Source organism: Crocodylus siamensis, chromosome 6 (genome assembly GCF_052110815.1).
Source record: "Crocodylus siamensis isolate JL-2025a chromosome 6, ASM5211081v1, whole genome shotgun sequence".
NCBI classification, from domain to species: Eukaryota; Metazoa; Chordata; order Crocodylia; family Crocodylidae; genus Crocodylus; species Crocodylus siamensis.
Genome location: NC_143400.1, coordinates 69,678,775 through 69,696,365, shown reverse-complemented (window position 1 = coordinate 69,696,365; position 17,591 = coordinate 69,678,775). Strand labels below are relative to the sequence as shown.

The following is a 17,591-nucleotide window of genomic DNA, read 5'->3' as shown; positions in this document are numbered from 1 at the left end:
AACTCATTGAGGCCATATGAAAAAATGTCATTAAGGGAGCTTTAAAAAAAAATCACCTGGCTAAACAATTGGAATAGAAATTTCTGGCTTATTCCTGTATTCACTCCAGTCACTGTATAACAGAAGTTTTGTCAGCTTTTCAGAAGAGGTGAGTCATTGCCACTTTTATTTGGGATTAACAGCAAAATCTCCAGATAATTCCATTAACTCAAAAGCTCAAATGTAAGCAAGAATGGACAGCATCCTGTAAAGCAAAAGTAATAAGAGGACACAGGGGATACTACACTTGAATGAAATGCACATTATTATTAGTTTTTGGAATGTCTTTCTAATATAGATGACCAAGGACATAATCGGCAATATATTTAACTGCCAGCGTAGTCTCTTCACACGTTGCCACTATCTGAGATTCAGGGAGCAGAAAGCCGTATCTGCCTGTATCACGGAGCTCAAAGGTGAAAGAATACTTGATGCCTTGATTGTAAGCCCAGTCATCAGAGCCCCCAGCAGCTGGATCTGTATTTGAAACGGGAGGGGAAAAAACTTAGCTAGAAAGGAGCAACAAAGCACTGCTAGCCAGCAGAGAATCTAACACATGTCTATCAAATCATACAGATGTAAATGTGGGGAGGACAGAAAAAAAATTGTAAGACACAATGCACCATTTGTGTACATCCTGATCCCAGAATCATTTCTAAAAATGATCTCCATAGATCTTAAAAAAGGGCCTGGACAATTTTTGCCTTTATTATTTATTATTTAAGGGAGTGGAAAAAAAGATTAGTTTTTGTCTTGTTTGGTTTCCATTTCAGACAGGTGCTAAATTTCATACAGGATAATGCCATGGAGAATGAAGAACCAACTTTGTAATTTCTAAAATATCTCTACCTCCTTTGTGTCTGGATAGTACATACGTGCTCAGTGAATCTTGTTGTGAGCTCATGGGCATTAGTTTGCACACATTTGTTTAACCAGGAAGGCTGTAGATGTATTTTTATACAATGAATGTAATTGGACTCCTTGTGAAGAAAAATACTGCTCTGTGAGTGAAGATATTGAAGTCTAGGTCATCATGATACACAGTTTTCTTGCAATGACCATACAAGTAATTCTTACTACAGTCAATTATGTACAATTAGGCTTATACTTACAGATTGTACTGGCTCCTGGACCATAGATATATTTTGTCCCGTACAATGTAGCCAGCTCTTTAATTGCAGCACCAGCAAGAGCATCCTATCAGGAATGAGAAATGATTTTTAGGTATTTAATAGCTTTTACTCAGAAATCCAAGTTAATTCATTACCTGGTAGTGGGGGTGGGCTTCGAGAAGCTTAAAATGATTTCACCTGTTGTTTATCTTTGAGACTTATTAGCAATACTCATGACGTTATTGTCTAGCACTCTACAAATGTCTACTGTGTGTTTCTTCAGCATAAACATACCCTATCAATAAATAGCCCTAATTTTGAACTTTATATGGAGCCAGGAAACACAGGGGACAACAAGATCCAGGCATTACTACAGCTTGTATCTGTGAGCGGAAATAAAAAATGTGAAGAAATATTAGAGTGAGGCTTAGGCCCGGTAGACATATTTGTTGTGGTAGCTATGTAGATTCAAGGCTTTATTTGTCTTCTTCTTGCACAGGTATTAATTCTGAACAATACTAGTTTAGTCACTGGAGGTGCACAGTAAAAATGGTGTAAGAGAAATCAGAAATGGGTCTTGTTGATTCCAGATCCTACCAGTGTGACTTACAGGAGGCCATAAATTATCCTTTACTTCCATTCTTTTCAGTGAAAGGTCCCTGTGCAAATTGGGACCATTCAACTCTCACTGATTTCAATGTGAGTTGGATCAAGTCCATCCACAGTAAAATACTGTCCGGGGTGTTTGCATTAAGAAAAATTATAGCCTTTCTTTTGGAAAGTGTGGCTTTTCCATTTCTTCATACAGAACGTTGGTAAAAAATTATGGAAAATATTACTAACAGATGACAAATATTTGCTTGTATTCTATTAGTTGAAAGCAGATGTTTAACATGAGAATAAGCAATGGGATTGCATGTATGCCCCCCTATAGTTCACAGTAAAATGATATGGTACTCCCAAGAATTTTTCAAATCTTCTGTTTCTCTCTTGTTACATTATAGATTACCCCTCCAAAGAAGAGAGACTTTAAACAAGTCTGTGACTTCCATTTAGTTTCTGCATATCTTTATAAACTGTTCAAAAATCAAAAAACACAACTCTCCAAACTCAGGTTAAAACGGTAGGTTTTTCTGTTGTAAGATGGTAACTTCTGACTATGCCAATGAGAGGCTTCAACTGTAAAATGTACATTGAGAAGTAGATTTTGAGCACCCCAGAAATCTGGGCTTTTGGTTTGCTGCATTCCATGGAGGCCAGTAACAGAAGGCAGATTTAGGTCTGAGAGCAGGTTTCAGATGCTCCCCAAAGACCGATAGTGTTTGATTGCTGAGTTTTGATTTTGGCCTCTGTCTTTTCTAAGTATAGATAATTTTAAGAGTGCTGTTTTGATGTACAGTGCCCCTCTGTACACGTGCAGGTAAAGGTGAAATGGGAACTAATGCACGATCCACACAATTGTGCATTAGATTCCATTGCATCTTATCGCTGGTGCAGGGGAGCCTGGGTTCATGATTCTGGGCTCCCTCTGCACCAGGTCCCATGGCTGCAGGCCCCACAGCTGACAGGGCTCACAGCAGGGGCAGTTTTCCCTGTGATGCCTGCGCTACAAGCCCTGCAGCTGACATGGGCTGTGAGGCTCACAGCAGGATCTGTGGGGCTTGCAGTGTGGGCAGCGGGGAGAACTCTGCTGATGCTATGAGCCTCCTAAAGTGTGGGGCTTGCAGCAGTAGCAGCGTTCCTGGTGCTAACCCCTGGTGAGCCTTGTAAGGTGTGGTGCTCACTGTGGGGCCAGCAGGGAGAATGCTGCCACCGCTGTAAGCCCCACACCTCATGACGCACACAGCACGGGCAGCATTCTCCACACTGCAGCCCTGCACCTCGTGAGGGTCACTGGAGTAGCTGCATTCTCCTCCCTGCCCCTGCTGTGAGTCCCTCAGCCAGCGATGGTGCCCCTATTGTGAGGCTTTTCAGGTGCAGGGCTCTCTGTAGGGGCAGTGTTGGGAATGCTGCCACCACTGTGAGCCTTGTCAGCTGTGGGTCTTGCAGATAAATCAGGAAAATTGAGGCACAAGTGTGTGGATTTCTTTCTGAGGGTTTTCTTTTCTTTTTGTAGATCCTGTTGAACAACTGGTTGTGCTAGTTAGAGGTTTCTTTCACTGTTATACTGTTTAGCGCTCTTGAACTCTCAAGAATCTCTCACTTGTGGGGGAAATCCCAGTTAAACACTAGTTAAAACCAAGTAACATTGCTGAAATAAGTGGAGCCACTCTAAATGTATGCAATATAACTGGAAGCAGCAGTGGTTTCTAGTCCCACATTTGTTGCAGAAACTGCTTGATCCAGGACAGTCCTTGTGCTGATCTCCCAGCTTGTTTTCTAGTGATTAAATTTTGCTTAATCTTGTGCAGCCTGTCAGTTAGCCAGTGGCCACATGCCCTGATCTTGTTATTTTATTTAATTCACACCCTTTGAACCTAACTTTTCAGTTACTAGACTTTAATGAAAATCATGTGTTACTGGTCTTCCTCCTGACTATATCTTGGGACTTGTGCTAACAAGATAATTTATTAGGCTAAGCAGCTTTTAACTGTTCATAGATTATCTTTTGGGAGCTGCCTCCTTATCTTTGCTCCTGTATCATCAATTCAGATTTGCCTTAGCAAATTGTTGCTGGTTCAAACACAGTGTGCACTCTAATGAGGTGGCTGCTGCACGGAGGCAGGTTCTGTTGACGTCAGTGGGCTATTGGATGAGAATATTGAGATCATAATGTCATCCCAGGATCTTGAAAAAACACGGGCCTGCTCACTTCCAAACCCATTCTTTTGTCAGCAATAAGCTCTGCCCTGCTCAAGATAGACTTCTTGGGGCTGTAAATTGTACTCTTCACTTTAACTGTCTCACAAATTATTCCAGGATCCCTTGATTGTCCTTTGCAGTGGTAGTGTTACAGCTCCCTCTACATGTACAGGTAAAGGTGCAATGGGATCTAATGCATGATCCACACAGTTGCACCTCCTGCCATACCACACGTGAATGGCAGGAGGCATGATTGTGGGATCACGCATTACATCCAGTCATGCCTTATTGCTGGTGTAGGGTTCTTGCCCCCTCTGTTGGCAAGAAGCAGGCTCCCGGGGCTGGAAGCCTGCTTCGTTGTCAGGGCTCCCAGTCATGGGGACCATGAACAGATGGGACCAAGAGTCCCATGCCTGATGGGGTTCTCAGTCCTGACTGACATATGTGTGGTGCAGCCAGGACTGAGAGTCCTGTCAGGTATGGGACTCTTGGTCCTGGCTGGACCCCAAGGGCAGCTGAGACCAAAAGCCCTGTCAGCTGTTGGATTTTGGTTTCCCAGCTGTGTGGGTATGTAGAATACCCCATGGCTGAAAGGTCACAAAGGTTGGGGGATGACAGCAACTGTAGTCTCCCAACTCCTGCCTGGAGCACCCCCAGACCCCTGCAGCTGAGAGACTACATTGGCTGTGATCTCCCAATCCAGGGGCATGTTGTGCCCCCCGCTCCCCCCCTTCCCCCCAGCAGCTAGGAGATCACAGCAGCTGCACCTGGATAGAAACCAGCTTTAAAGTTTTTACACATTTTCAAGCAATAACTTCATAGCTGGTTGGACCTTTTTAAGGCATGGTAGTTAATTTGCCCATGTAGCCAGTCGAAAGTTACTGAACAACTAAAAAAGTAATTGTGCAATAGATGTAGCATGCAGAGTGGGCCTACAAGTCCAAAATGTGAACCTAGCCATCTTTAATATATCCTCCCTTCTTTATATGCAGCGAGTGCTGTACAGACATTCCAAAGAATTCCTTGTTAGCGTATTCTCATCCAGTGCTACTGAACTGAGGCAAATGTATCCTGGGGCTGTTGGAGATTTGCTACACAAGCAAGAGGGAAGAAGCTGCTAGTAAAGCTAGCCTACCAAGAATTGGAAGATTGGTAGTCCAATGTGATAACAGTTTGTAGGAAGTAATGTTAGAGGGAAGAGAGCATATCCAGAAGCCACTTTTCTTTGCCCCAGTACAACCACATCTAAAAAGAATCCATACCTCCCTAAATCCTTTCTCTTTATTTTTATTTGTGCTCCACAATCAATACTATTCACATGTAATTGTAACAGATAGAACAATCAATCAAAAAGCAGCTAGAGAACTTAGATGGGGGGCAAAATATAGCTGATGAATCCACTGATTAGACAAGTATGACTCAACTGTAAAGCCCCAAGTAACTGCAAGCTCCTTTCTATGTTTTTGTTCACAAGTACCCTCAAAATGAACACTAATAAATAACAGTATTGCTTTTTAGACCTCGTTTTTAGATTTCCAGTGAATAGTAATCTGGGCCTAATTAATTAATTAAGGTAGTCACCACAAGGCTTAACGATCCCTATAAGCCTACTCAGGGGCTCAAATGGGTTGTAAATAATACATAAGCCTAATGGAAAAAGTTGAATATCACCAATCATGAACAGTAACAAATAGGTAATGGTGACCGGTGTATTTCCGGTAACTTGAATCCTGCCAAACATTCTACAAAAACCTAGTACCTAGATCATTTATTTGTAATTATCCATGTATAAATATGGAATTTGTTGCCTGACAAAAATACAATAATCTAGCAATTATTTTAATGGTATTTGTTGGCTTAACTGTTAATTAGAATTTTCCTATACTAAGAAGGATTCTTGAGACCTATAACCAGTGATGCAGTGAAAAGAATATCTAGCTAACAAAGTAATCTGTTACATTTTTACAGTCTCTAGGTTTAAGTTAATAGGTCAGGTAATACATCTAGCCAAGGTCCTGATGAGAGGAACATCAAGAGATAGCTACATCTAGTAAATCTAATATCTAAGCTCAGTTTAGAGCCTATTCAAATACTAAAGAAGATTTGGGAAATTTTTGCTGAAAATGAGTGAATAGGATGACCTCATGGGAAGCTGAGGCCAAAGTGGAAGCAAATTCAAAATACAGACTAAAGGTTTCTAAACAAAGTGATTAAGTATATACAGGCTTACACTGAGAGAGCAGCAACATGTAAATATTAAAAGAAAAATTAAGGGAAGTTTGGCTGAGAAAAGGGACAAGGCAAATTTTAGGGGTTCATGCAAGCATACATTCCCTTTTGTGCAGGGCAACACCCAGATTTATAATAGTGAAGGGAGTTTATGACACAGGCAGAATGTGTTCGTTCTGATAGACAATGTACTTCTTCCAAGAAAACGTTACAGAATTCTTGTGCAATTCATGTCAATTTCCTCAGTTGACCCATTTTATTTTCTTGTCTGGGGTTTCATCATCATTGTCATTCAAGGATTGCATGGAAAACTGAATATTTTCATGCTTAATATAAGGTAATACTTTCATTTCCACAAGGTCAAGCCCCACCCAGGCCCCTACTTTGCCCAGCCCCCCAGGGAGCCATGTGACCGGAGCCACGCAAACAGGCTGCGCAAATAAGTGTGCTTGTCTGCTGGCACATGAGTTAGTGCAGAGTTCAAACAGGAGGGTGCGCAGGAGGGCCTGAGTCCCTGCCTGCAAACCCCCCAGGGTAGACAGTCCCAGCTGTAGCCAGCCTACCAGAGGCATTACATGGATGGGCCCACGCTGCACCCTGAGGGTCCCCTCAGGCTCTGCGGCCCCCTCCTCTGGCACCTCAGAGACAGCCACCCAGACGGAGCCCCACCAGCGCTTAGCAACAGGTATGCACCTCTTGCTGCTCCAGCAGAGCCTGCAGAGTTGCCAGCTCCTGCAGGCAACACAGGCTCAACTGCAGCTACCGCCTCCACTCTCCCCAAGACAAAACGTAAAGTGTTTGTCGTGGGAGACTCCATCCTGAGGCGGAATGAGGAGGCAATCTGCTGCCCTGACGCCTTAGCCTGGGAAGTCTCTGCTGCTTCCTGGTGGCCTGCATCTGGGACATTGCTGAGAGGATCCCTAAACTCCTCCAGCCCACAGACCACTATCCTATGCTCCTTATTCACGTGGGCACCAATGACACGGCTTGGAGCGCTCCCAGCCGGGTCATGAGGCGCTACAGGGATTTGGGAGTGGGGCTAAAGGGTCTGGGGGCACAGATGGTGTTTTCATTGATCCTCCCTATTCTCAGGCTATGGGCTGAGGAAGGAGAGGAGGATCCATGTACTCAACCAAAGACTGCGGCGCTGGTGTCATCAGGAAGGCTTTGGGTTCCGTGACCACAGCCCGCTCTTTGGCGAGAGAGGCAGCGAGCTGCTGGGAAGAGATGGCCTCCACCTCTCTCCCCTGGGGAGGAGGCTCTTCTCAGCCAGGCTGGCTGACCTGCTCCACTGGGATTTAAACGAAGCCCATTGGGGGACAGGGGGATTACCGCCACTGCTGGCCCGCTAAGCAACCCTTGCAAAGCCAGTGGGCCAAGGCATTTAAGGGAGCCCACCCCTGCCCCAGCCCTGGTACAATCTGTGGGCAAGGCAAGAGCCCCCAAGGGGACACTTGCCTGCCTGTACACAAATGCCAAGAGCTTGGGGAATAAGCAGGAGAAGCTCGTCCTCCTGCTCAATGCAATAAGTATGATGTCATAGGGATAATGGAGACCTGGTGGGACTCCACCCATGACTGGACCACGGGTATAGATGGCTATACCCTGTACAGGAGGAATTGTGTAGATAAAAGGGGCGGGGGTATAGCTCTCTATGTTAAGGAAAGGTACACATCCCTGCAAGCTGATATTGGTGACCAGGGTGGACAACTGGAGACCCTCTGGGTTAAAATCCATGGGGAACACAGCACAGGGGTAACAACGGTGGGAATCTACCACAGACCTCCCACCCAAAGTCAAGAGCTTGACCAGGAGTTCTCCCAGGAACTGGCTGAGGCTGCATGCACCAGGACCATGGTTGTCATGGGTGACTTCAATTACCTAGACATCTCGTAGGAGGATCACTCAGCAAAATCTGAGTGGTCACAAAGCTTTCTCTTGTGTGTGGATGACCTCTACCTGCCTCAAGAAGCCTATGGGCCAACGAGAGGCAAAGTGCTGCTCAACCTGGTACTGGTGATGACCTAATTGATGACCTAGTGATCGCTGGGAAGCCAGGTGACAGCAATCACGAGCTGATCACCTTCATAGATTTCATAGACATCAGGGCTGGAAGGGACCTCGAGAGATCATTGAGTCTAGCCCCCTGCCCAAAGGGCAGGAAGTCAGCTGGGGTCATAAGATCCCAGCAAGATAAGCATCCAATTTACTCTTGAAGGTGTTCAATGTAGGTGCTTGAACCACCTCTGCTGGCAGACTGTTCCAGACCTTGGGGACTCGGACAGTAAAGAAATTCTTCCTTATGTCCAGCCTGAAGCGGTCTTGCAGGAGTTTGTGACCGTTCGACCTCGTCATCCCTTGGGGCACTCTGGTGAACAAACGTTCCCCCAGATCCTGGTGGTCACCCCTTATAAACTTATAGGTGGCCATCAGATCACCCCCTGCAGATCACCTGCGCTTTTCCAGGCTAAAGAGTCCCATGTCTCTCAGCCTATCATCGTAAGGTTTCCTGAACTCTGATCATGCGCGTGGCTCTCCTCTGGACTCTCTCAAGCTTCTCCACATCCTTTTTGAATTGTGGAGCCCAAAACTGGACGCAGTATTCCAGCTGCGGCCTCACCAAGGCCGAATACAAGGGGAGAATGACATCCCGGGATTTGCTCGAGAAGCATCTATGGATGCAAGCCAGCGTTTTGGTCACTTTAGTAGCCACAGCATCACATTGCAGGCTCATGTTCATCTTGTGGTCAATGATGACCCCCAAGTCTCTTTCTTCTGTAGTGCTATCCAACGTAGCGCTGCCAAGCGTATAAGGATGCTGCAGGTTTTTCCTCCCAAGGTGGAGAACCTTGCATTTTTCGGTGTTAAACACCATCAGGGTCTCGTCTGCCCATTTGCTGAGCTTGTCCCGGTCAGCCTGGATCACCCAGGCATCTGGCGTGGATGCTTTGCCCCAAAGTTTGGTGTCATCGACGAACTTGGCCAGTCCACTCCTGACTCCAATGTCCACATCATAAATGAAGAGGTTGAAGAGTATGGGTCCCAGGACAGAGCCTTGAGGGACCCCACTGGTCACAGGGCACCATGATGAGTGACTGCCATCAATTACAACACTCTGGGTCCGACCACGGAGCCAATTTCCCAGCCAGTGGATCGTGGTGGAGCCAAGGCCACAACTGGCCAGTTTGGCCAAGAGGTGATCATGGGATACCAGATCAAAAGCTTTTTTGAAGTCAAGATATATGACATCAATCTCATCTCCCTGGTCCAGGTGATAGGTCACCTGGTCATAGAAGGAAATGAGATTGGTCAAACAAGACCTACCCGCAACAAACCCGTGCTGGCTATCCCTTAGGATGTTAGCCTGGGCCAGTCCCTCAAGGATGGCCTCCTTAATAAACTTTTCTAAGATCTTCCCCAGGATAGAAGTCAGACTAATGGGCCTGTAGTTAGCCGGATCCACTCTCCTCCCTTTCTTGAAGATCGGCACCACATTGGCCTTCTTCCAGTCTTCGGGCACTACACCAGAGTGCCAGGAGTTTTCAAAGATCCGTGCCAGGGGCTGGGCTATGACCCTCGCCAGCTCCTTGAGTACCCTGGGGTGCAGATTGTCAGGGCCGGTTGACTTGAAGGTATCCAGCTTCTCAAGGTGTTCCTTCACGAGGTCAGCATTTATGGAGGGTAGGGGATCCCCAACACCTGGATCTCCCTGTCCCATAGCAGGCATGGGCGTCCCGTGGGACTGATGAAAGTCTGATGCAAAGTACCTATTTAATAGGTTGGCTTTTTCCTGGGCGTCAGTTGTCAGTTACCCCATCTGGTTTAGCAGGGGTCCAACATTGCCCTTGCTTTTCCTCCGGCTCCCCACATATCTGAAAAAGGACTTTTTGTTGTCCTTGATGCTTGAAGCTAGTTGGAGTTCAGTTGCAGCCTTGGCTTTCCTGGTTTGCTCCCTGCAGGACCAGAGCAGCACAGAATAATCCTCCTTGGAGGTGAATCCTGTCCTCCACCCTTTGTAGGCTTTCCTTTTTAGCCGCAGGAGGTCCGCTAGGTCCCTAGAGAGCCAGAAGGGCTGCTGTGCCTTCTTGCTGCCTTTCCTCTGTGTTGGAATAGATTTGGCTTGTGCATTGAGGATCACTTCCTTCAGAAGCAACCACTCTTCTTGAACTCCCATCTCCCTGGGGTCATGGTCCCTGAGGGCCTGACCGACAAGCCTCTTGAGCTTGTCAAAGTCGGCTTTTCTGAAGTCAAGGACTTCTGTGTTGCTGACTGACTTGCCAGCTTTACGGCGGATGGTGAAGGTGATCAGCTCGTGGTCGCTGTCACCCAGGTTCCCATCGATCACTAGGTCGCCGATTAGGTCGTCCTCTGTAGCCAGTACCAGGTCGAGCAGCGCTTTGCCTCTCATTGGCCCATAGACTTCTTGAGTCAGGTAGAGGTCATCCACGCACGAGAGAAAGCTTTGCAACCGCTCGGATTTTGCTGAGTGATCTTCCCAGGAGATGTCCGGGTAATTGAAGTCACCCATGAGAACCAAGGTCCTGGAGCAAGTGGCCTCAGTCATTTCCTGGGCGAACTGCTGGTCAAGCTCAGGACTTTGAGTGGGAGGTCTGTAGTAGACTCCCACCATTGTGTCCCCTGTGCCGTATTCCCCACGAATTTTTACCCAGAGGGTCTCTAGCGGTCCATGCCGGTTGCCAACATCAGCTTGCAGGGACATGTAGCTTTCCTTCACATAGAGAGCTACACCCCTGCCCCTTTTGTCAGCACGAACCCTCCTGTACAGGGTATAGCCCTCTATACCATCTGCCGTAAAGCTGGCAAGTCAACCAGCAACACAGAAGTCCTTGACTCATCATGGTGTCCTGTGACCAGTGGGGTCCCCCAAATCTCTGTGCTTGGACTCATCTTGTTCAACATCTTCATTAATGATGTGGACATTGGAGTCAGAAGTGGACTGGCCAAGTTCACCAATGACACCAAACTTTGGGGCAAAGCATCCACACCAGAAGACAGGTGGGTGTTTCAGGTTGACCTGGACAGGCTCAGCAAATGGGCGGATGAGAACCTGATGGTGTTTAACACTGAAAAATGCAAGGTTCTCCACCCTGGGAAGAAAAACCCGCAGCATGCTTATAGTCTCGGCAGTACTACACTGGCTAGCACTACAGAAGAAAGAGACTTGGGGGTCATGATTGACCACAAGAAGAACATGAGCCTGCAGTGTGATGCTGCGGCTACTAAAGCGACCAAAACGCTGGCTTGCATCCATAGATGCTTCTCAAGCAAATCCCAGGATGTCCCTCTCCCCTTGTGCTCGGCTTTGGTGAGGCCGCAGCTGGAGTACTGTGTCCAGTTTTGGGCTCCACAATTCAAAAAGGATGTGGAGAAGCTTGAGAGAGTCCAGAGGAGAGCCACGCGCATGATCAGAGTTCAGGAAACCTTACGATGATAGGCTGAGAGACATGGGACTCTTTAGCCTGGAAAAGCGCAGGTGATCTGCAGGGGGTGATCTGATGGCCACCTATAAGTTTATAAGGGGTGACCACCAGTATCTGGGGAAACATTTGTTCACCAGAGCACCCCAACGGATGACGAGGTCGAATGGTGATAAACTACTGCAAGACCATTTCAAACTGGACATAAGGAAGAATTTCTTTACTGTCCGAGCCCCCAAGGTCTGGAACAGCCTGCCATTGGAGGTGGTTCAAGCACCTAGATTGAACACCTTCAAGAGTAAATTGGATGCTTATCTTGCTGGGATCCTATGACCCCAGCTGACTTCCTGCCCTAGGGCTGCTCGACCTTGTACTGGCTACGGGGGACGACCTAATCGGCGACCTAGTGATCGATGGGAACCTGGGTGACAGCTGCCATGAGCTGATCACCTTCACCATCCGCCGTAAAGCTGGCAAATCAGCAACACAGAAGTCCTTGACTTCAGAAAAGCCGACTTTGACAAGCTCAAGAGGCTTGTCGGTCAGGCCCTCAGGGACCATGACCCCAGGGAGATGGGAGTTCAAGAAGAGTGGTTGCTTCTCGAGGAAGTGATCCTCATTGCACAAGCTAAATCTATTCCAACATGGGGGAAAGGCAGCAAGAAGGCACAGCAGCCCTTCTGGCTCTCTAGGGACCTAGGGGACCTCCTGCGGCTAAAAAGGAAAGCCTACAAAGGATGGAGGACGGGATTCACCTCCAAGGAGGATTATTCTGCGCTGCTCCGGTCCTGCAGGGAGCAAACCAGGAAAGCCAAGGCTGCAACTGAACTCCAACTAACTTTAAGCATCAAGGACAACAAAAAGTCCTTTTTCAGATATGTGGGGAGCCGGAGGAAAAGCAAGGGCAATGTTGGACCCCTGCTAAACCAGATGGGGTAACTGACAACTGACGCCCAGGATAAAGCCAACCTATTAAATAGGTACTTTGCGTCAGTCTTTCATCAGTCCCACGGGACGCCCATGCCTGCTATGGGACAGGGAGATCCAGGTGTTGGGGATCCCCTACCCTCCATAAATGCTGACCTCGTGAAGGAATACCTTGAGAAGCTGGATACCTTCAAGTCAGCCGGCCCTGACAATCTGCACCCCAGGGTACTCAAGGAGCTGGCAAGCGTCATAGCCCAGCCCCTGGCACAGATCTTTGAAAACTCCTGGCGCTCTGGTGTAGTGCCCGAAGACTGGAAGAAGGCCAATGTGGTGCCAATCTTCAAGAAAGGGAGGAGAGTGCATCCGGCTAACCACAGGCCCATTAGTCTGACTTCTGTCCTGGGGAAGATCTTAGAAAAGTTTATTAAGGAGGCCATCCTTGAGGGACTGGCCCAGGCTAACATCCTAAGGGATAGCCAGCACGGGTTTGTTGCGGGTAGGTCTTGTTTGACCAATCTCATTTCCTTCTATGACCAGGTGACCTATCACCTGGACAAGGGAGAAGAGATTGATGTCATATATCTTGACTTCAAAAAAGCCTTTGATCTGGTATCCCATGATCACCTCTTGGCCAAACTGGCCAGTTGTGGCCTTGGCTCCACCATGATCCGCTGCCTGGGAAACTGGCTCCATGGTCGGACCCAGAGGGTTGTAATCAATGGCAGTCACTCATCATGGTGCCCTGTGACCAGTGGGGTCCCTCAAGGCTCTGTCCTGGGACCCATACTGTTCAACATCTTCATTAATGATGTGGACATTGGAGTCAGGAGTGGACTGGCCAAGTTCGCCGATGACACCAAACTTTGGGGCAAAGCATCCACGCCAGAAGATAGGCGGGTGATCCAGGCTGACCTGGACAAGCTCAGCAAATGGGTGGACGAGACCCTGATGGTGTTTAACACTGAAAAATGCAAGGTTCTCCACCTTGGGAGGAAAAACCTGCAGCATCCTTATACGCTCGGCAGTGCTACATTGGATAGCACTACAGAAGAAAGAGACTTGGGGGTCATCACTGACCACAAGATGAACATGAGCCTGCAATGCGATGCTGCAGCTAGTAAAGCGACCAAAACGCTGGCGTGCATCCATAGATGCTTCTCGAGCAAATCCCGGGACATCATTCTCCCCTTGTACTCGGCCTTGGTGAGGCCGCAGCTGGAGTACTGTGTCCAGTTTTGGGCTCCACAATTCAAAAAGGATGTGGAGAAGCTTGAGAGAGTCCAGAGGAGAGCCATGCGCATGATCAGAGGTCAGGAAAACAGATCTTATGATGACAGGCTGAGAGCCATGGGACTCTTTAGCCTGGAAAAGCATAGGCTCAGGGGTGATCTGATGGCCACCTATAAGTTTATCAGGGGTGACCACCAGGATCTGGGGGAATGTTTGTTCACCAGAGCGCCCCAAGGGTTGACGAGGTCGAACGGTCACAAACTCCTGCAAGACCGTTTCAGGCTGGACATAAGGAAGAATTTCTTTACTGTCCGAGCCCCCAAGGTCTGGAACAGTCTGCCAGCGGAGGTGGTTCAAGCACCTACCTTGAACACCTTCAAGAGTAAATTGGATACTTATCTTGCTGGGATCCTATGACCCCAGCTGACTTCCTGCCCTTTGGGCAGGGGGCTGGACTCGATGATCTCCCGAGGTCCCTTCCAGCCCTGATGTCTATGAAATTTATGAAATCTTCCGAGGTCCCTTCCAGCCCTAGTGTCTATGAAATCTATGAAATACTGTGGAGCAATATGTTAAAATAATAATGATATGCAGGCATGAAGTGTCGTTTAACCGCTCGTCTTATCACACAGTAAAAAGATAAGAAATGGCAACTGTATTTCCTATAATTTATTAGGTCTGTCAGACTAAAAATAAACATCTAAGATAAGATAATAGGCCTATTAATCTTACTTCTTCATTTATGGAATGATTTACAATACATTTATTTGCCAACACAATTTGTATAAAGTTTGAGAGTCTAGTTTTCCAGACCTTCTCTCAATACTGTTTTTAGGCAGAGCTTTGCAGATGTGAAACACATTCAACACCCTACAGGTATTGCCTTTTTATGTTTTTTCCCGTCCATATTTGCTATCTCTTTTTAGCTGATGAAAAGTTTCAAGAAGAAATCTAATTTACTTTGGTATGGTTCACATGAATTTGTTTAACTTGTTTGAAATCAACAGAAATCTATTGACTGGTGGGATTTTGGATCAGGCACTTTCTGTGTAGACATCCCATCTAAAGTTGATATGGATTGGTTGGTATTGTGTCTCATTCTCAAAAGCTAAAATTTATTTGGCTAAGAATATCTTTCCTTATTAAAGTCAGATTTTGCATAAGTGGAATCTCTTTGAGATATTCCTGCTGTCTTTTTGTTGGGAGCTCCAATTTAGAAAGTATTTTCCCTTAATTAGAATATGAGGACAGTTGATCAGGTCACCTTTAAGTGGAGGTAAGATATGTGATTGCTTTGTGGTGGGAAATAATAGAACTCCCTCTGGGATCATGTGGCTGTTTTAAAATATAGGATGAATTTTACAATGGGATGACTAACATATGAAGTGAAATCAATGGATGAGTAGGCATACAGCTAGCATTTCTGAAGTACTATTTATTTTTTTATGTTGAACAATAATAAAAAAATCATTCTTTGAGCTAAAAGAAATTGGGTTTTTTATTATTATTAATAAAATTTTTAAAACCTTAGCAGGGATGATTGTACCTAATCTTCAGTTTTATTTTATTCCTCCAGATTATAATATAGAACAGGGCAGTTAATATGAAAATTGTTCATCCAGAAAAAGAAAAAGTAACAGTGAAGAATAAGAAAAGTATAGTAGCCCTTTTCTACTGTCCATGTTTTGTGTCTTTAAGGTTTCTTTTTCTGTGTGTGTTTGAGTGCTAATACAAATGTTTTCCATGTAATGCTGTGAAAAACATGTTGTAAGTATGTGTCACTACATTTGCGCTTCACTCAAAAAATTAGGCAGAAGTTCACAAAAACTTCTAATGTGATCTTGTCAAAGGAGTTTGAGCATTTGCATTGTTTACCTATTTAGACTAAACTAGAACATATTAATTAGGAAATATTTTGAAAAAATAAGACAAAAAAACTGAGAATTGAGTGCAGTTCCCTGGGGTTTTATAATTAAAATAGCTTGGTATGTAAAGTAACATAGAAAATGCAACAAAACCTTGAAATCCATTCCCATTAAGCTGCAAAATGTCCAAGAAGAAAGCATAAAGTTGGCCATTCACTTCATATGGGCTTCAGAATTATGACATCCATTTGGGAGCCTTCATAAATCTGTCATAATCTCCCAGCAAGATGGCCTACTTAATGCTATTCCTTGGACTTCTGGCAGCTTTCAAGGAAGACAGAGGATCAAGATTTCTCTTGTTTTGTTTTGGGTTTTTTTTGCTATGTCGCTTTTCCTGCCAACAATTGTAATGGCTAATATTCCACAGAATTGAAGTAATTTTATTATTTATGATGATTTTATTGCTTTCTTTTTTATTGTATGAAATGTTTATAACTTTTGCACAAAAAGTCCTTTTTAAAAAGAATAAATAATTCATGTACCAAATTGCCGTTAGCAGACTCAAACAGCAGTTAGGCTACGGTGTGCCTCTACATTTCAAATAAAATATTATTCCTTTCAAAAACTAGAATATTTTCCCTTTTTCAGAATAGTGTGCATTTGAATGTGGCTTTATTCAAGGACATCTGAAACTGAAGCACCATCTATGTGCTGCTAGTGTGTAGCTATGATAGTTAAACAAAACAGACTGCCCAGTGGGCCTGATACTGCCTCACTCCAGTCAATGGAATGCTGAAATTTTATTTTTAATACCATATTTTCTCAAATACAACACATTCCTTTCCCCACAAAACAGCTGCTGGAAATAGGAGTGTGCAGTATATGCAGGAAATATGGTGAGAGCAGTTTCTGCCACTTGCTGCATGAAACAGAAAGTAATATCTGCAGTAATTCACAGGGAACAGAACAATGAACAGGCTCCACTTCCTGGCTGCTGCTGCTTTATTACTACAAGGAAAGAGCTTTTTTTTCTTCATTTTGCCTTGTAAAAACAAGGCATTTGTTATTCCAGGGCATGTTGTATATTCTGGGGCATGAAAATAGATAATAATAAGTCCCAGACTTATGTTTCAGGGCTGGATCATTCTGTTTAATGATATCTGCAGAGCTAGCCCAGAGAGCATAATGTTGCAATACAACGTATTGCAGGTGGATACACTGTTACCTATTGAAAATTCCCCATGTTGGGGTATGGAGGTAACTCTTTTGTAATGTTAATCCAGTGCTCTAGTCAATTACCTTCAGGGACTGGGAAAGAAGCGTTTCCCTTGAGTGCCTTATTGGTTTCTGTAGGGTGGACAGGGAGTGGGAGTTGTTTGCTTTCCTCTGAAATGTTAGATATTAGCCACAGCTAAGGCTGGGAGTTTTGACTGGGAAATACTGAAGCTCCTAGTGATATTTAGCAATCTCACAGATTCCTGGCTTGAGGGTCTTGCTGTTCTGCTCAAGATCAAACCAATTGTCAAATTTGGGATCAGGAAAAAATACCCCCTCACCGTTTCCCCTCCTACCCCCACCTCCCAGTCAGATTATCAAGAACCAATAAAATTTTTGCCTTCCTTTTTAGCCTGGTGCGTGGTCTTGTTCTTGATATCCTCTGAATATACAGTATTAACTAATTCTCTGTAATTGCAATTTGGGGGCACTGGCAATGACCTGGTCAAACACCCTTGCTTTTTTGTCTGCGACATACTGTAGAATGTTTTTGTAGTTATGGTGTATTAGGGTTTGGAGTGGATGATATTTAGGAGTATTTGGGTAAATGGTTGTCCATGAAAGCAGGGGACTGGGCTCTATGGCTTGAGAGGCCCCTTTTCATCCCATTTCCTATGCTTCTAAGAAGCGCTATGTAACTTAGATCTCTTTATGGCACAGCTTGAGGTCAAGCT

The 17,591-nt window shown here is 45.4% G+C and overlaps 1 protein-coding gene across 1 annotated transcript in view; it reads right to left on the bottom strand.

Annotated features, from left to right (window-relative positions):
- Window positions 1-328: 328 nt before the first annotated feature.
- LOC149862954 (carboxypeptidase B-like) overlaps window positions 329-17,591 on the bottom strand; it is a 34,445-nt gene continuing 17,182 nt past the window's right edge. Inside the window, exons 10-11 of the mRNA XM_090052000.1 lie at window positions 1,152-1,236; window positions 329-516 (exon numbers count right to left, since the gene is read on the bottom strand). Coding sequence (XP_089908126.1) covers window positions 329-516; window positions 1,152-1,236 — 273 coding nt within the window. The remainder of the gene's footprint in view (window positions 517-1,151; window positions 1,237-17,591) is intronic.